General features: G+C 42.0%; 1 protein-coding gene across 1 annotated transcript in view; it reads left to right on the top strand.

Annotated features, from left to right (window-relative positions):
• The window catches only part of lpgat1 (lysophosphatidylglycerol acyltransferase 1), a 43,142-nt gene that overhangs the window by 3,678 nt on the left and 18,885 nt on the right, over positions 1 to 20,579 (top strand). Inside the window, exons 3-6 of the mRNA XM_061091354.1 lie at positions 8,287 to 8,405; positions 10,552 to 10,647; positions 13,459 to 13,738; positions 19,235 to 19,361. Of these exons, the coding sequence (XP_060947337.1) occupies positions 8,287 to 8,405; positions 10,552 to 10,647; positions 13,459 to 13,738; positions 19,235 to 19,361 (622 nt within the window). The remainder of the gene's footprint in view (positions 1 to 8,286; positions 8,406 to 10,551; positions 10,648 to 13,458; positions 13,739 to 19,234; positions 19,362 to 20,579) is intronic.

Raw genomic sequence — 20,579 nt, 5'->3', positions numbered from 1 at the left:
ACCAAAAACAAACACTGTGTCGTGGACTACTACTACTGCATATTCACACACACAATTCAGGTTTTTTAATGGACCTCGCCAAATGGAACCCTGGGTAATCAGGCCCAGTTTTCCACTCACTATAATGCCAATATAATTTTTGCAAAGATATTATATATCTATATATTGCCAATTCCAATCCTTAGTCGCCCTTTGTGCTGACTCAACACAACTTAGAAGCTGTTGAGTCTTTATATATATATTGTACAAACTGGCTAATGTGTACAACTTCAAGCAGGGTTGTGTCTTCACTTTGTCGTCCCTACAGGCAAGATACCCTACAGGTGTATTGTCACCCTGCTTCAGACAAATGCAAACACAAACACAGGCCCATTCAGTGAAGATAGTCTAATGATAAATAAACAGGCTTACATGTAGATGCGTGGACAAGCTGGCGGGCAGGTAAACATCCAGGCAGTTACAAAATACAGCTAATAGACACAAAAGGTTCATTTGGTCTATTAGTGTTCTTAGGTAGAATCAAGAGGTACTTGTTTATTCTGTTGTGTTGATTCTTTGTTGTCTCTAGAAGTTCAGATGCACTTGTCCAATACTTTTTTAACCTCAGCATCTCGGGTTCAAAATTTGTAAAATTATACAATATATATATAGTGTTGTTATAATTTTTCAGTCAGTTGAAATAAATCCTGAACTGAACAATTTTGGGTGGTTTTGTGTCTGTATAGGCCTACTATAAAAAGCACTTAGCATTTTTAATTTTGGTACTTGTACTTTTACTTTTGATACTTAAGTACATTTCAACACCAGATACTTTTGATACTTAAGTACATTTAATATGAGCAACTCTAAGACTTTTACTCAAGTAATTTACTTTTACCGGAGTCACTTTCAAGTAAGATATCTGTACTTTTACTCAAGTATGGCTTTCAAGTACTTTATACACCACTGCTTGTTTGATACAAACGTCCTGAATAACAGAGTTGCACAGATCACCTTCTAATATTATTAATAATATGTGAAGAGACTGTCTGATCAAGTTAATGTTAATTATTCCTCGAAATAATTATTAACAATGATTTCCACAACAATGATTGTAGGAAACAGATATATTAATACATGCAACATTTATTTCTGTTAAACTGTTTCAACTTTGCTTAAATTCAACTTAATTTAAGTACTTTTGGTGACATTTATCACTACATGCCTCCATCAGTCTGTTCTTTTTCAAAAGTAGATAAAAAATAACTAGATAACCACTTATAAGCACTTTGTTATAAGATGATAAAGCTCAACCAAAAATAACACATGCATATGACTGGGGTGTAATGTTAGGGTTAGGGTTTTTTGGGTCTCATACTGTCAGCTGCCAGAGTTTTCAGACCTAAAATCCATCCAAGTCTCTCCTCATGTCCTCCTTCATTCACTGTGAACCCAAGAGCAAGACAGGCTTACTTTCTTTTCAACTTGGTGACATTTATCAGTACATTCCTCCATCAGTCTGTACTTTTTCTTGCGGGGTCCCTGCGGGCGACCAGGTGCCCGCGGGCACCGTGTTGGTGACTGCTGCTCTAGACAAACTCGTGGACAGGTCAGCTGGGAGTAACACTGGACCAGGTGCATATCCCAGTGTCTGTGCTGTGTTCTGCGCTCAAGGCTACTGGTACAAGCATGGGTCGATTCTCCCTGGTTTTACAACTTCACTGTCACAGCTACAGTACATCCCCTAACCCTAACCCTACAGACATGAAAATGTTGCCCCACCTTCACTGCAGAGGAAGAACAATGATGCTTTGTAGATAACACACAGTAGATCATGTTATCAGTGCCACATACTGCATATACATTATCCCTAGGACAACTTGTACAAAGGACAATAATTCTGGAGAAGAATTGCTGTGAAAGTTTTTAGTTTGACCTTTAAACTCGAACATTAATCCTAAGCTTCTTGCTGAGGCTTCGCTTTTTTATACTTAATCCACTTAACCTGATGTAGAATCATTTTAACGTTACAGTGACTTGTTAAACCGAGAATGGATCCTCGTTCACTGCCACCTCTCTCCCTGAACACCTGTTCTTGCTCTGAGTGAGTTTGTCTGAGCTGGTACGTCTCTGCGTTACACTGCCAGGGGTCGTCAGCTCTAAGAAGCTTTAAGAAGAAGTGGACCTGGTATTATCAGTATAAACACCATGGCAGAGGCGACTATCTCTTAGCATCTACATGTTAGCACACAACTGTTGTGTGCTCAGATGGTTCTGGTCGATCTTATTAACCGAATGCAGACTAAACACAATTGATTGTATTTGAAGATGCTCCTGTCTGCAGCATTAGCAGTCTGACACTAGCCATTGCTAATATGCTTCGCTGTTGCTGCTAGCTTGTAGCGGTGCATCACAAACCGGTTTTCCCCAAACACACGTTGTAATATGTAATGTCATCAGATTCTTGTGCAGCAATAGTAGATATTGTGCTGCCAAAACATCTTCCAAATATCACTTGTGAGATCCTGATTCTATTTTAATCGAGATAATGCTTCTTGTGTTGTGCTGATACCTCTGTCTGACTTGTAAAGCTGTATACACAGTTTTAAATGGTTGTCTTCTATTTCCACGAGTATGAATGCAACATCATATAGACCTTCTGATTTCTGCCTGCTCCCCTCACAGGCATCAGCAGGTTGCAATTAATCAGATACGTTTTTGGATCATCAATTGTTATAACAATTATTCAGGCAAAAATGCAGAGGCGCCGTATAAGGAAATCCAATATTTCTCGTGTGTGTGCTGTGGGTTGGACAAAACCAAACCTTTGACAACATTAGAGGACCCTGAGGTGAATGTTGTCACAAGTGTGGTGAATGTGGCGTGAACGTTTGCAGCGCTAGCCCCCAGCAGCCTTCTCTCTCTGCATGGTTAACATCCATGCTGACTGGTGGTGTGAAGCTCTGGTCAGGTGGTTTTATACCAACATGTTCTGACATCGTTTGTGTCCAACCTTATTTTCATTTCCCAGATCATACAACCGATTCAACTGCGATGGTTTCATACGATTTGTCTGATTTTCCACCTTGCTGCTTTACAACATCTGTGCATGAGTCTGGAAACAACAGTTAAAGAGATTTGGACACAAAAAATCTTTATTATTAGTTTTTTTTTGTGCAGGCTTGTTGCAAAGTGAAATCTGCTGACTGCTTTTCTAAGCTTTTCTTTAGTATACGTTTGGTCTCTCCCCAGTCGACTATGGTAAAAGTTTAATGAGTGTAATGTATGAAAACATAATGTGGGTCTAGAGATACATGCAGTCATGCCTTGTAGCTCAAGTGAAGGAGGTGAGCCAGCTTGGAATAATGCCCCTGCTGCTCCAGTTCAGTTCAGATGGCAATAACGTGAATAGAAATTAACATCGCTTTTGTTCTGAAGCCCTGAAACATGTTTGCATAAGAGAAGGCTGATGTTCCCCCCCCCCCCCCCCCCCCCCCGTGGGGAGACGCTGGGGTATTGATGTGGATGAGCAACACATTATGTGGTAGATCCATATTTTAATGTTAATGTGTTGTGATGCGATTGATTCAACAAACCTTTAAAAGAATGGACCGGGTCAAATAGACTTTTAGCTTTTAATGACGGTAAGAAATTAAAGAATGAAACCGGATTTGTTCCATTGAACCAACACGGAGGCCAATGGGTTTGATAACCAGAATGACATGCCTTGTTTGTAGATGTGAGACACTGGACATCCTCCTAGCTGGAAATAACCTGTTACCATTTACACGAGATACATGACCAACTGGTGTCTCTTATCTTTGCATATATATTTGGTCACAGCATCAGTGCCTGTGTTCCACCTCTCACTGTCCTTGTGTATATAGTGTATTGCATAAATTCACCACTTCTGAATGGCTGTATTCCCGGTTGAGATTGTGCTGCACCATTCTGGAGCCTCACTTTTGTTGTATACTTAAAGGTGTGTGTGGGTGGGTGGTTGGGTGGGGGTGGGTGGTGTGTTACCACGTCATCAGTCAAAGTTTGCAGATTGCCTCACCAATGTTATCATGTTATCACAGCCCTGCCTTGTAAAAACTCAACTCACTAACCCCAACTCGATTTAAATATCCTCAGACACCCTGTGAGTAGGAGCAGTACGGTGGAGCCCTTGTTGGTTATATACCTATGTAGGTTTCACTTCCTCCCACAGTTCAACAACAAGTTCGAGTCAGCTGGAGACTCAAAATTCCCTGCCAGTGTGACTGGTTGTTTGTCTGTATATCAGCCCCGTGATGGACTGGCAGCCTGTCCATGGTGCGGCCTGCTTCTGTGGCTCTAGCCCTCGGCTGTCCTCATAAGATAAGCAGCATAGCGAATGAATAGATGGACACCGTGAAAGAGAACTTGATCAGAGCCACTTGCTCTCTTCTTGAACCCGGCGTAATTCAAGGATGGGACTTTCTACAAAATATACTGAGTCTTAATTGTTTACAATGAGTTACCAGGACGTAAAGAAGAACAACACGTGGAGACAAATGTCTGACATTCATGATGTGTGTGTGTGTGTGTGAAAGACACACAGAAAAAAGTCATGAGTGGCCATACTTCCTACTACTTCATATCCATGCATGTGGAAACAATGAAAGTCTTTTTCAGAAAACATGCATAAGGCACATTTTTTTGAATAATTTACCAAATATAAGATATGTACAGATTGGAACATTTTACTGTTGAAATATCAAAAGCACCACAGTGGCAATGATGCAAACCCTACACGCACGCACGCACGCACGCACGCACGCACGCACGCACGCACACACACACACACACACACACACACACACGCACACACGTGCTGTATATAGCCCAATTCAGGAAATGACATCATTTATACCATATTATGTAATGGTATTGGCTACTTTAACCAAGCCTCTATTTCAACCCCTTTTGAAATAACCTTTTGCAACCTCTCTCCCAGCTGCTCGCTGGCTCGCAGTAATTTACCTCTCTTCACTGTGTCGACCCAGTAGCCAATAAGGTTTAACCATCACTGGACACTTCCCCTTTCCACCCTGCTTTGCCATACAGGCCTTATTGTGCTTTGGTGCTCTTTTCTTTTTCCCATTTGTGAGGGAGAAGCTGCGATACCTTGCCTCATCTCTCTCCGGCGTAGAGATAGAAGGCAAGGTCAGCGGTCCACCGTTTAGCTGACCAGTGATACCGGATTGGACATGGTGTCTGCAGTTTGGCTGTCGTCCTGCTGCTCTAACTGTGTCATCTCTCAAAGACAATTTCCCTAATGTATTCTACCCGACAGATGACCTATCTCTGTGATATCATTTACGCTCGCCTCCCGCAACAATGAGAACTTCAGCAGGCATGATGGCATGCTCCTTACGAGATGGCATTGCCTTCAGGGTACGAATACCAAGTGTCACGGAGGTGTCATTCTTCCAGAAGTTGGCTCTCAATTCCCATCCCCCTGAGGGATTGTTTCTTTTGTTTTTCTTGAACATGCCTATGACTTGTCCGACTCGCTCCTCTTGAAGCTCTCCATCGCTGCAGAGGATTTCCTTCAGTTGGATTCCAGAGAGAAGGAGAGGGGTTTCCCCGCAGGGCTCGTCTTTGCGTGCATTTCCTGTCCCGACAGTGGAGCTGACCTGAGACTGCACTTTCCCCTCACATTTTTCATTTAAGTTTTTAAATGAAGACATATTAGTGTGGCCGTTGCTTTAATATGCAGAGCTGCTAAGGTGTATGTACATCGCAAAGGAAGCTGTTGTGGTCATCCCTTATCTCACTTTAGATGCATTTTCTCCTTTGTTGCAGCTCCTGTGTGTATCCCATCAACAATCAGCTGCAGGTTACTGGTTCATGAAAGCAGCCTACATGCTCTCAATGGCTCCTATTACACAGAGGGACTGCTTTATGGCTGTTGTGAAAGCCACCTTTGCTTGTTTACAATGAACCAAAGCCAGTTTAATATCATCTGTATGTGTAATCTTTAGCATACTGGCGCTCCTGAATCAGAGGCTTGACTTGTAACACAACAGTGGCAACATCCGTCCTGTTTACACAAGCACTGTAACTACCTGATCTGCCATTTCGAAGCTGGTTCATCAGTTCCCCAATCTACTCCTGAATTTCAAGAGAGAATAAAGACCTTGATCAGGATGTCAAAGGGGCTTTTAGAGCCCTGACCATGTAGAGAGACCACTGGAGATCTACTCCCATAGGTGCTGATAGAGACACTTTTTATTTTTGGGTTAAAAACAGGGAGCGTTTAAATGTTAGCAAGTTCACTGATTAGCTTTTCACAGCAAGGCAGTTTTTAATATTCCCCAATCCTCAAGTGAATCTTTCCTGTTCAAATGATTGAATACATATCTTAACACATTGTTCATGGTCATAGTTACAAATGATGCACACATTTGTAGAGAAACCAAATCGCCATCGCAACAGATCCACCACAACTTAGCAGTGATTGGAAGCTTCTGCTTGTTCACCCTGACTCACCCAAACGTACCTCTCTATGCCGTGGACACAAGATTAAAGCTTTGACTGGCACAGTTGACTGACCAATAATTATGATCTAATATTAATCTAAAAGGCTCGGTTGTGACATTTGCATGAAGCCACCTTTTAAGGTCACAATAGGAGGAGATGAGTCATATCTCCGCAACATGTCTGATCAGAACTGTGGTAGATGAGACTTCCATGTACCTATGTGCATGATGTGCCTCTTCTTGGCCTGAAGAACTCCAGCTTGCAGCTTTGTATTATTTTTATCACTTTGACAGTGAACAAGGCCCCGGTTCTGTTCTCAGCCGCACATCCACACCTTGTGCTGTTTGACTAGGAAGAGGGAAGCATTATTAATGGTTTGCAGACATGCAAATGAGCCTGGTCTCCTGTTGTAACAGGATGTAGACTTAACATGCTGTTATCCAAAGTATTATTTCAGCCAGGGAGCTCCCACACCAACGAGCTTGCTGTTATGGTAACGCGTTGCCACAAAGCCTGATGATTACGTCTTCTACCTGAGGCTTTTCAGGCTTTAATCTTTGTCAAGTAGCTGCTGTGTCCTTTTCTTAAAATACACTAACTAAAAAAAGAAACCAATGCAAATGTTCAACTTCAGATACTAGGTATAGATGATTTTACTAATGTTTTGCATCTTTCGTTCAACTTAGTCCTTGTTGAATAATTATACCAGTGTGACTCTGAAAATAGCTGCAGTATGAATGCATTTTATTTCTTTGACAATGTAAGATAAAGGGCTAATAATGATTTACTTACTTATTAGAAATATGAATTTGAGCGAGTACATCTTAGATATTCAGTCTTTGCATTTATTTTGAAATCATTTTGCACTTCTACACCTTGTGGCTGCACCAGAAACGACATGTGAGAGTTCAGTGAGAGTGGAAGCAGGGATTCAACAGGCTGTGTATTATGCAATCAAATTACACACCTTTCTGTTTGACAGTTTCTTCTGCACTGCTCAGTGGTCAATAGTGAAACTCATTCTGATATCATTTCCTGAAAGTCGCTTCTCCTTTCTTACTTCAAAACATCTCCAGCGTTTTTTCTTCTTCTCACTTTCCTTTTCACTTAATTTAATAAGCATATTAACTGCTGACTACTTCAGTTCTGGATAATACTTAAATCTACAAGGTTTGGAATCAGCCAAGTTCTGTGTGGAGGAGGACTGACACTTATTTGGAAACGGTGTGAAAGTGTAAATGTTTTTGCAACCCACAAATAGTCGGATATATTTACATGGAGATCCTTTTTAGCTTTCTGATCCAGGCAGAGAGAACATGTGGATCACACAGCTGGCAGGGGGTTTAAAGTCTGTGTCAGGATACTTGTGGTTTAAGAATGAGGGACAACAAGTATTTGACCAGTAGTATTGCTATGCAGTAAAAACTTAAGTTGCTAATACAATGATCATATGTGTGCATGGTCAATATATTGGACTTGTTTACTTGTTAATGGTTGTTGCCTTGACGGAACGTATTTTCTCTGTACTTGCCTATGGGGTAAATTCTTAATGTAAACAGTAGTATTTTAATAATGCACCATATTATATGGTTTCTTTTCTTTGAGAAGATTCAAGACAAAATTGGTTTAATAACAGAAATATCCCTTGTTGAATCAGTATTGAATTTGGGCTTTTAGATGTTAGTGGCTTGCGTTATGATTAAAATAAGAAGCATTACAGGGCACCTTTTAAATGAAATGAATAAAAATCTATTTAAACTGCTTGTTAAACAACGCATTCTCTATTTTGTCTTGCAGTAACAGAGTGGGGCGACGACGTGCGGCCCATTACAGAAGAGGAAGCTATGGTCATAGTCAACCACCAGTCCACAGGAGACGTGTGCACCCTCATGATGTGCCTGCAGGACAAGGGCACGGTAAGAAGAAGAACTCTGTCATCTGTAGTTCTATCGTCTCGTTCTGTTTTTGGATAATCCAAGAATACATTGGTATCAATGTAAATAAAAGCCATGGAGAAGTTTGTGGCGTGTTTCTGCACACATGGGTTGTGTAGGCTGCCGTCTGGGCATGTTTATATTACCCCAGTTACACCTCCATTCAATACCTTTTTGTTTGACTGGACTAGGATATAGAGCTTGACTACATGGAAGTGCAGGTGTTAATGCACAAGACTCCATGAGGACAGACAGTGATTCAATGGGCCCAACCACCTCTGGACATGTGGTCAGGGATGCATTGTGACCACAGTCGGCACGATGTCAATACAATCGTGATGTGAACCTACTTACAACAAGTAAGTGAGGAGAAAGAATTACGGAAGAGTTGAAAAAGGAGAAAAGCCCACACACTAAGCCCATTAAAGGATTTATTTGTCGTAGTGATGTTTGAAGCTCATGTGGTAACTTTTTCAGAAGCAGCCAACCTATTTTTTCACTGGATGTGCGTGTGCTTTTTAATGATTTTTAATATTTAAACATATTTTTTTATTCCAAGTGAAAATAGAGTCTATAACTATCTTACTGCAAATAAGGAATTGATTTGGATTTGTAGACATTTCTCTAAAAACAGAGAAGTTAAGTTTGAATCATTTTCCAAAGTTGACAGAGAACAAGGTTCACTTTAACTAGCGTGCCAAGTTTCTTTTTCTTAAATAATTTTCTGCAGCTGTATATCAACTTCTTCTGTTTATTTCACTTATTTTTAATGAAAAAATATGAATAATTCATGTTTTCGTACTCGCATGACTTTGTGATCGTCCCTCAAGGAGGAGGGAGTTTTTATTTAGTACAGGAGAGAGACATAGTGACGGGATGCAACTTTTTCAAGTCAGTACAGTGGAGTCAGTAGAGACTGGCGGCTGCACGAAGCCCAGCTGTGGTTTGCTGCATTCAAATTACAAAATGTGAGTTTTCCGTTTGTCAGGCAGCCAACAACAAATGTGCGAAAACTGAGCCAGTGTCTGGTTTGCATTCTTTCGCACTTGTTATTGTCAACAGGTAGAGAAGAGAAACATGTCCACACGACAGGGCACACACCCCCACCTCTGTTTATACAGGGTACTCATTTACTCAGTATGTATACGTGTAGGATACAAGTTGGTACAACATCTTTTACATGGGAAAAAATGTGTGATGCTTAGTGTAGTTGTCTGGCAACTTGAGGAAACCTAGATCAACAATAACCTCTGTATTATACCAGACATATTGAGACATGAAACTGATGATGGGAGAGAGGAGCTGCAAAAGCTTTCTCTGTACTTGATTGTGTCCGTGAAGGCATGTGTCATATATGTCGCAAGGTTTTTATATGCAGTACCTGTAACTCACACCCGTCTATTATGTGCATTCTCAACTTCGTTCACATGGATAGGCATTTTGAAAAGTTTAGCTTGGTTTCATCATGAGGATGAAGGCGGGAGAATAGGTCACATTTGAGTCATATGTGCTTTAGTTTCAACTTGAAGTGTGATTGGAGAGTAACAGCGTTAACTTCGAATGACCCCTAGTAGAGCACATACCTCCAACAATTGTCTTTACAGTCAAAATAAAATAAAAGGAACACGAAATATTTATTTATCACAAAACATGGTCCTAAACGATGGATATGGAAACCATTGTTACATTGGATCCAGATCATGTTGCCTGCTCATCCTGGAGATTGGCTGTGAGATTTTTTTATTTTGTTTTTAATGGATGGGGGGGCGGGGGCAGCAGCTGTGATGATGTGTGTTCTGGTTTTTTGGCTGGGGGCCGGCACTGCACTGGAGCTGCGGAGCTACACTGCACAAACATGATGACATGATCCGCCTCAACAACTGCATCCCTGGCCCAGTTTATCCTCTTAGCACTGAGAGAACAGTAAGCCAAAGCTGCATGGGTGCATGTCATCAGGCTGCAAGTGCTTCGGAGGGGGCGGTATCATTTTTTGATTGCGGGTGGGGGGGGAAAGCAGTGGTACCAAAGCCAAAATCCTGTGCTATTGCTTACAGGAGAATGTGGGATTTAAGTAGAATTACATGGGGTGTGTTTCCCAGGTTCATTGTGTTTCTCCTCTCTGTTTCAGGTGGTACAAAAAATGATGTGGTTGATGGACCATGTGTTTAAATACACCAACTTTGGCCTAGTTTCCTTGATCCATGGGGACTTCTTCATCAGACAGGTAAGATGTCCAGGGCTCCCACAGAAGGTCCTAGCAGGTCACATTCTTTGCAATGATTTGTGTTTGTTTTTGTTGCAGCAACCTTTTTTTAACATGCTACAGGCACTACACATGTTTATGTCAAGGGAGCTGCTTTTTTTAGCTGGTTAATTAGCCTCAGGGCTACAATGGCCAGTTGTCACCGCAAGATGAAAGTCTATTTCCCTCCCGTGTCAACACCTTGGTTTTGCCCCTGAAGGTCTGAGGATTCCAATACAAGCCGTGAGGTCAGAATCTAACTCCTGGCTACTGCTGGCTTGTTTTTACAGCGCTCTGCAAGCGTGGAGTCACTCCCCATCTGCGTGTCCCAGCTGGACGGCATGTCAGCAGGCTTCTCACAGCCACGGTGTCCTCTGAAGTAGGATAATAGTGGTGGACAGTAGTGTGGGAGGGCTGCTCCGCCCGCTGGGTCAGACTGACCCTTTGCTGTGAGGGCAGCTGGTCTGGAGCAGCCTGCTCTCACAGGCCTGCTCATGGAGCCTACAGGGCCGGGGAATTCCTGGGATTACAAGCTGGTTGTTGAACTTCATTTTTGGCAAATAGCTGACAGAAGACCAGAAAACTGGTTGGATTTTCTCACAATAAGATCATTGTTATCTTCTATATTCCCTAGTCTATTAATTTTAATTGTTCACTAAAGTCCCATGAAAGGCGGCAGGTGCACATGTGTGAATATTCATATCACAGATGGATGGTTGTGACTTTTTGTGCATGTTAAGAAACCTTCATTTTCACAATCCAGGCCTTTTACTTCCTGTTCCAAAACAAAAATTTGAATTATCTGTATCGCTCCTCCCCACTAGTGAATGACAGATTACATCAGTTTTATCATTTGAAGCTGTAAATGTCAGGAAGGGCTAATCCGTTATTCCCGGGGTCGTGTTTTCCCTGTGGGGCTATAGGCAGGACGGGCTGGAACCAGGACAACAGCCTGAACATATCGTGTTAGTGTTTGTCAACTTTTGTTTTTGTCGGAAGAAAAAAGAAATGGCCCACACATTCCTGTCTGACTTTCTGAGCTGCAGACAAACTTGTTGGCAAGAGTGAATTGCATTGTTTTGGGGTCATGGACTCACATCAGGCCCTGTGCCGAGGGTCCGGTCAGCTGTGTCCTCTTCGCCTCCGTGTGATTCCCTCTGACATTCATGTGTGTGCATCCCTGAAACCCTTCCCCAGAATACTTCACACTTCCACATGGCACAAACATCTGCCCCGGTCTGCAAAGCATCTGCTGTCCACTGAAGCTGGCAGACATGTCTCATTATGGACAGCACGACACGGCACACTGTGATGGCAGTCACCGTTATGCTATGGGCGTAAAACCGAGAGTGACAGTGTCTGTTCGGAGCAGCAGCAGAGTCACAGCGCAGATTAAATAAAGGAGACTTTATTAGATCACGTGACAAGAGGAGAGTCGACCGACAAGGATGATCTGAAGTGTTTCAAGGGACGTTGGTGGCCCCGGGCAAAGCGTTGTAGTCTTCAACCAAGGCTGTGGGTGGAAAGCCAGTAGCACACTCCTCATCAGGGGGGTTTGTTGGAAATTCCTGTTCGTAGTCTGTCATAGGATATTAGGGAGTTCTCCCAAAATTGTTGTACGAGTGGATCAGCTGCCTGCTTTGCCTCCCCTGTTGCACCACCACTGAGGATGGTGAGGATTCGGTGTCGGAGGATCCTGAAAACGTTATGGATGTTTTGGTGACACACCGACAGTGTGGTCAGTAGGTGAGAGAGAGAGAGAGAGAGAGAGAGGGCCAGGGCGATCCAGAGGACTACACACAGCTCTACAATGACACAACAGTGCAAAACACCAAGTTAGAGATGTGTTATTATGAGAAGTCGACCGCTACAGTCTGGGTAATTAATGGAAGAGTGAGGTAGCCTGCAGCGAAAATATAACATTACAGATCTTGGTTAACACAGACTCCACAGAGTCTTTTCTTTTAACACCGGTGTTGTCATTACCTGCTGGGAAAACTTCCACACCTTGGCACCCCTTATATTTACAACTAGTGTCTAATAGACTATGGCTACTCCCTTGACCCCAGTGGCTTCTGCATGCACACTCTGTCAAATCCAGCCCCAGTTCCAAATACCAGACTCTATTGACCTGCAAAGAAAAAGTGTTGGGTACATTTCCTTCAGTACACTTGGCTCTCAGAAACCTCAGTCCAACCAGAGCAACTGTTCCAGGGTCATGAATACGTTTATCATGTGTGAATCAGACTGTGTCGCTGCAGCTAAGAATAGCACATCGTAGTTTTTTTTTGTTTTGGCAAAATGATCACACGTTCTGTTGTGTCGCAGGCGGTTTTACTACCAGCAGCCGTGCAGATAAATCCCACGTGTGCTCACATGACGCACACAGAGGCCAGCCCGGCTTTGCTAATGCATTTAAAATGGCTTTTGACCAGACCTAACTAAAAATCAATCCCGCTCCTTCTGGTCCCGTCCATGCTAATGCTCTTAATGCTGTCAAGGCCATCATGTTTTGCATCCGTTTGGGTTGTGCCAGTAATGTTGCTCTGACTGCGCCACAGTGTTGCTGCAGCTAACTTCAGGTTTAGGTTTTTTTCATTTGCTTATTAAGTTGATGAATTTAGCATTTAGCTTCTACTGTTTTTGTTAATTAAATGCTCACCCACTCTCAAAAATGCTGTATAACCTTACCTTTTTACAGTAATTGAGTAGTTGCCGCTTGCATCTGTAACTTGACCAACAACCGCTGATTATTATGTTGCTTGAATGTTATTTTTCTGTTGTTCCTCCCAGGGTAAAGCCTACAGAGACAAGCAGCTGATCTACCTGAAAGATCACCTAGACCAATATTACCACAGCCGCGACAGGAAGTGGATAGTGCTGTTCCCAGAGGGCGGCTTCCTGCGCAAGCGGCGGGAAACCAGCCAGTTATTTGCCAAGAAGCACTCGCTCCCCCACCTGAACCACGTCACGTTGCCTCGACTCGGGGCCACGCAGGTTATCCTGAAAACCCTCTCCGCCCAGCAGGAGAATGGCAGCGTGGGCATCGAGACTGTGACCGCCAACCAGATAGGTAACTGACACATTAACATTCGAATTTGTATAATTTTTCCAATATTGAGTTTAAAATAGTGCAAACATTAAAGTAAAACACATTTAGACGGTGAAACCGCAATGAAAACCCTACTTCTCTTAAAGTTTGTAACCAGATGTTCTGCTCTTATTTATATATCTGTTCTGTGTTTGGCTCAGCTTATTATTAAGTATGTGACAAGGATGGAAAACAGACCCAGTTTCAATTTCACTAAAAGCTGTGTTTTAAAAAAAGAGAAAAGAACCGGTTTACAAAAAGGGAGAACAAGGAAGACCACTCCTCCAGGAATATATGCAGCTTTTGTGTCTTATCCCCCCCCCTTGTTATTTCTGCCTTTTATTAAAGGAGATATCAATTTTAATATTAGTCATAAAAAAGGAATGGATGAGTAAAATATCAAACAAGCCAAAACATGGAGTCTGAGAGAAGGTTGAAACAGCACAATTACTTAAATAGTCAGTCTTTTTTTTCTAGCCCCCCCAGTGGTGATTTGTGAATGGTGGTGATTGTCTGTTTTGTCTGACTAGGATCCAGTCCTAAATACAGCCAATGAGGAGGGAGATAACTCTGCAGTTAACAAGCTCAAGGAAAAATGTCATCTTTTTCACTTTTTAGCAACAACAACAGAAAACAAACATCAAAAAAGCACGAAAACCAAGTGAGGTGTTCGTTTCTAAATCGTTCAGCAAGATCCAAGTGTTGATATTATGGGTGGGAATTGGCAAAAATGTGACGATTCATAGTATTGTGATATTTGGGCCACGATTCAATAGTATTGCGATTCTGCGATATATTGCGATTCATGTCCCCCATATTATTCAAAGGCATTACAAAAAATGAGGAAAATAAGACTGCTCAACTCACTTCAAATGTCACATTTAATTCTGTGAACAACAATGTCTTCTACAAATTAACTGAAGTGCAAAAACTAAGAAAGGGTAGTGCAAAAACTTTGTCCTTGAACATTCAGGACACAGGACCTTTGTAATTATTTTCTGAATAGGAGACCTCTCACATGAACACTGAGCTCCCAGCACATAACTTACAATTATTTAAATACAATACAGTAACATCAAGCAGACATAATAGAGTAACATGAACCTGAGAATAATCCTATAAATAAGAGTAACCTAGAGCTTCAATCAAATTGAGAAAAATAAACAAAGGTTTACTACTAGAGTCCAGTCCAGTTGGCTGCAAGGTTATGACCCAAAATGTTTAATTCATTTGGGAATATTGGCATTTTTGTTCAGAAAAAGGAGTTGGTCAACATGCTCAGATGTTAAAGTTCCTCTTGGCCGTTACTATATCTCCTGCAGTGGAGAACATCCTTTCATCATACACACTAGGTATCTTTTAAACTCTGAAACTCTCCTCGTCATGCTTTGCCAGCCAGGGGCTGTTACATATATAATTGTAAATATTATTATTATTTTTTTAATATTGCAATACTTTGTGCTACAGTATCGATATAATCGCGGGCGCAAAATATCGCGATACTGAACAGAATCGATTTTTTCCCCCACCAGTAGTTGATATCGCACATGCTTCTGGTTGTGCAGAAGATCAATTTCTGAGAAAGGTCTGAAAACTTAAATACATCCCTGGCTATGCCTGTTCATTTAATTCCAGTTTGTACGGATAAACTATCAAATGCTGAAATGCATAAACACAGACGCACTGAGATCTCGATGCCTGTGCATGCTGCGTACTCTGTTCACCCAGCGGACTCTGCTGGCTCCGCTTCAAAATCCATTTTAAGGGTGTAGCGTGTTAATAGTAATTCTGTGACTTTGGGCCAGCATTATTGAGAACGTGGTCCAGAGAGCTCAGCCTCCGTCGAGTTTGCAAACACAGCTCTGTGTTCATCAGCCTCAGCACTAATGGCAAGAGGCTGTCTGTTTATCCTTCTGCAGGACGGACTGAAGGGGTTTCTCTTAATTAGCTGTTGTAAAATCTAGACAACAGTGAGCAGTGTCACTCGTTTGCTGGATTTTGTGCCCTTTGTGCAGTTTTTTGGGCTTTTCCTGCTAATTTACAGTCGTCGGCCTTTTCTTCAGTGTCAACATATTACAGCACGGTTTTTGTTTGTAGCCTCTGGCAGGAAGAGGGACCTTTTAGACACATCAGTATTTGTGATATCAAATTGCACGCTTGGCTTTCCCCTGGGTTTGTGTGTGTGCTGCACTTCCAGTTCATGTTCCAGTTTGTTTTTTTATTTATACATTCTTGTGTCCTTTCCTCTGTTCCAGCATCAGAAGGGGAATCTGGTTGCTGCAGTAGTGCTTGTCTTTGGCATTAAAACCTAGGGCAAAACAAAAAGCACACATAGCCAGAGGAGCGTTATGTCCCTCATTATCCTCTCTGTGTGTGTGTGTGTGTGTGTGTGTGTGTGTGTGTGTGTGTGTGTGTGTGTGTGTGTGTGTGTGTGTGTGTGTGTGTGTGTGTGTGTGTGTGTGTGTGTGTGTGTGTGTGTGTGTGTGTGTGTGTGTGTGTGTGTGTGTGTGTGTGTGTGTGTGTGTGTTCAAAGACACATCTCTGTCTCCCTGTGACCCTCCATGCTGCTCTGCAGAGGTGCTCAGAGCTTGCTGACTCACTCGGAGACAAATGGGCCACTTGGAGAAAATAGGATTTGATGTAAATGTGTGTGCTGCTGTGCGTCGGCCATGCAATGTCACCCGAGCTAAATGCACTGCTCAGTGCGCAGATACAAAGCCCAGGGGTCACTGGTTGCCACTGTAGCTCCCAGTCTGCAGAGAGACTCAGTGTGCAGCTCAGGCCGATAAGGTTAGTGTGTTATAAAACAGTTGGCAGGTAAGCAATGTCCACAGCCGTGAGTCAGGTAGGGTGAGGCTCCGTACGACCCACAGGTAAATGCCTCCCGTTTATGGAGTTAGACAAATAAATTAAAGGATTAGTCATTACACTTGATAATCCTTATAAAACACCTTATATTCCTCTATTTGTTAAAGACTAGTGCTGTACCTGTTGTAAACATGCCTGTTTGGACTGGGCTATTCACTTGGCCTGTGGTTATGGTTCACCTGGTTATTCAAAGTTTGCCAAAGTTGGACTCTGTACGCAGAACCCTGAAGAGAAAAATTTGTCGTATTTTTAGTCTCAGCTCCTGCTGCAACAAAGAGCTGTTCACCGGTTTATTCAAAATTGTACATATATTGCATGCGTTCAATGTGTGTATGTGTTCAAATTCTTCATTGTGCTTCCTTAGATCCTCAGCAAACCATCTGCCAAGTTTGAAGTAGATCAGAAAAACTGTGTTGGAGGAATAAAGACAGCAACTCCTCACTTTAACAAAAAAAATAAATATATATATATAAACACCAACAGCGCAGATTTGACCAACTCTGCTGTTTAATTCATTGTGGGCATAGAAATAAAGATGTTCGTAAAATCTAAAAGTGTGAAATTGCTCATTGAAACACTTGGTAGGAAGCTAAGAGTGACGATATTTACTGTGCTTGATATGATTAAGTGTTTGATATTCTCTATTAGTGAATAATTAAAAAAAAATTGAGCAAAATAAAGGCAGTAAACGGAGGCCAAGCTTCACATGTATGACCTTTAAAGAGGTTGGTGTACTGGTTAAACCAGAGTTATGCAAACACAGGATCAGCATATATACTATGTATTCATTTGGTTCAAATAAGGGAGTCGCCTAAACATAACTTTACATCATGATGGTTGTGTATTGTCATGCAGTGGGAGATGTCACCAGTGTTCAATGTCCATTTTAAATACCTGCCAATTTAATGTACTTCAACACATTGATTCAAACATTATATAAAAATCTATACGGCAGTAAAGCGTTGCAACAATCGCCATCGATGGCTTAATAAACCCAGACATTAGGCAGTGGCATCTATCACAGTATAAACAGCCCGGATAAATCTATAATGGCTGCCAAACTCCATAATCAAGGTATTATAAATAGCTGGTGGTCTGCAGGATTGTGACGCTGCTGGTTGTTATGGGTGACACCGTTTGTGGGCAGGAACTCAAACTGACAAGGCGTCAGCCGCGATCTGCTCCAACCGCCGCTAATGTTGTGCACCTAAATCAAAGGATGTGTGTGTGTGTGTGTGTGCAAGCTACAGCTGTCTGTTCTCCACTATTGTTTGTGACGTCTCCATGTCCCTGCCCCCCCCTTCTTCGCCCCAAGTTGTCTGTTCTGTCTCATGAGCAGGATTTCTTGTTTTCCTGACCCCGACACGGTGTAACCTCTCAGGGCTGATCAGCTGTAAACCATTTCTCCACTGCATCACGTAGCCATGGCATGTTTGCTTTGCATGAAGAAATCGGTGTGCGTGCTCTGTGGGGGAAGTGCTCGCTACACAGTCACTTTCAGAGTGTACGGACTGCGACATCAGTCGAGCAGTCAAATGATGCACAGCTTCACATCAGCCTCAGTTTACATTTGTCCTCACTGACCGAGGCTGCTGCTGTTTTGACACGTTTGTGCTTGGAGCAACACTCACTCGACATTTAGCTAATGTGCTTGTTTTCCATCAAAACCCTCGGGCAGATGCTATGATTGTAATCAGTTTCATCTCTGTGCGTCCAGGAAGTTAACAAGGCAGGGAGGTAATTACAGTCTCCAATAAATAATTTGAAATGCTCTCCCGCTACTTATTATAAACAAATCTTCTGTCCACATCTTTAAAAAACGGCCTGAAACTTATTCTAATGGTCATGCTTCTAATTCATTTCAGCCACAACTTTTCAACATACTACACAAGTAACCCACAGATAAAGCTTGGGTCCATGACAGTCCAATAAATAACTGAGTTTATGTAGTAGAGTATAAACATTAGCCTTTTAATGCCTCTTTTCATTTATTATCTTTTGTTTACGCACAGGCGAGAGAAGAGCTGAACCAAAATAAGGAACATAAATAATTGTACACTTGCACCCTGCAGCTACAAACCAGTCCAGCAGTGCCTCTTGCCTTCCTGTCTCAATACTTTCATCACCCTTTCTCCCTCTAATCCTTCTATATATCGTAAAGAAAATTACAAAATACTAAAACGTGTGTTTTTTATAGTAATTTATTGGTAAAATACCATGTGAGCCATGAAGCTTTTGTCAGGAAAAGAACCATTTTGCTGTGACTCACAGACGTAGCTTCCAGCCAAATTCAGTCTGGTTGGGGCTTCAGCTGGTTTTCCACCAGTCACTGGCACATAACCAGCCTTCATTTGGCTGCACTGCTATGATATAATATTCTCCAGGGACATGTAATGGTTACATACTCAGTCTTGAAGATGGAGGAGGAAAGCGAGTATTGAAATGTCACTGAATCTGTACGAGCTGTAGACCGATCTAGACCCGTGAGTCTGTCTGGTTGGACACAAACAGGAAGACTGTACCTACTGGACGTGTGGATATGTTTTAGTTATTCATCCCAGTGTGTCTTCTCGTCCTGCCATCTCACTTTCTGTGTTTCTTCCATGACAGGTAACAAGCGTCGAGGCCTGCAGTGGGTAATAGATGTGACCATAGCGTACCCTAAAGCAAGACCCATGGACATCCAGACCTGGATCTTTGGCTACAGGCCTCCTACAGTCACACATGTACATTACAGGTACGGACAAAATGTATAATGTGAAAGCTTAATTGTGTTGTGTCTGAATGAAACGCCCTAGATGTTACTCAATAGACGACAGCGGCAAAAGGAAAAGTCTTGATTGAAAAGAACTCAAAGTTGGAGCGTATTTTCTATTTGTTCACGTGTGCCTTATAACGTTCTCTACATGCAGCTCGGGGAGAATGAGTGACACAACCAGTGACTCTGCTGCTGTCACACTCAGGCTCTCATACATCTACCCATGTCTATATCTATATCCTCTCCACCGACCAGAGGAAAGTAGAAATCTACCTCATGAGAGGAATCGTGTTACCAGGGCGTCACATCACAGATCCATGATAGAGTTACACGTCTCTTATATATTTAGTGCTCAGACTTTGAGACATCATACAATACCTGTGACTCACTTTACAAGCGCTCACCTCCAGAGGTTTGACTTATCAGTGATTTCCAAGTCCACCCTCGAATAACACAAGTTCACTAGCAGCCAAACCCACCTTGCATACCTCAGCAGAACCCACCCGAGGGCGAGGACTTACAATAGACCTTCACATGAGACACATCATCTGCTGAATGCGTGGAACATTCCAGTCCCTGTTCGTGTTGCCTTGCTTTTCTGTCTCCGCGATTCGACTTCGATTTCAATGAGGGTTTTTATCGCTGAATTAAGAAAAACATAACTCGGAAAAATTAGAATTCAGGGAAAAGAGTGTTTACTTCAGGGCTGACTCTGCATAAAAATAATGACATTTTTATGCATCTACAAGGCCTCAGTGATTTCCATTCCCTGCTATGATGCGTAAAAAAAATATTAATGTTTATTATCTTTAATTAAATTAGTCACTTTATATATATGTATTTTATTTTATTTTCCGTGCGGTTAAAAAAGCAGAGTTGAAGTCAAGGCCCTTTGAGATTGTGATATCCATTTTTCATATTTTTTTTGTGGATTAAAAATAAACTATAGTTGAGGATAAACATTGGTTTAATTGTATCGTTTTCCTTCTGTGTTTTTCTAGCTATGACCGGAATTTTGCTGTTGTTGTACTAGTTGATAGAAATTCTAGTTGATGTTACTGCTGCACAACATCACTGACTTTAAAAAGAAATGCTGACATAGTAGATTGACAACAGGACCTTTCATAGACAATAGAGAAAATTCAGGACAGGATACAAACTAAACCATCGTATTTACAATCAATATCCCACATTCTG

The sequence above is a fragment of the Limanda limanda genome, chromosome 18 (assembly GCF_963576545.1).
Source record: "Limanda limanda chromosome 18, fLimLim1.1, whole genome shotgun sequence".
NCBI lineage: Eukaryota > Metazoa > Chordata > Actinopteri > Pleuronectiformes > Pleuronectidae > Limanda > Limanda limanda.
The sequence above is the reverse complement of the archived record's forward strand: the minus strand, read 5'-3'. Positions and strand labels throughout refer to the sequence as shown.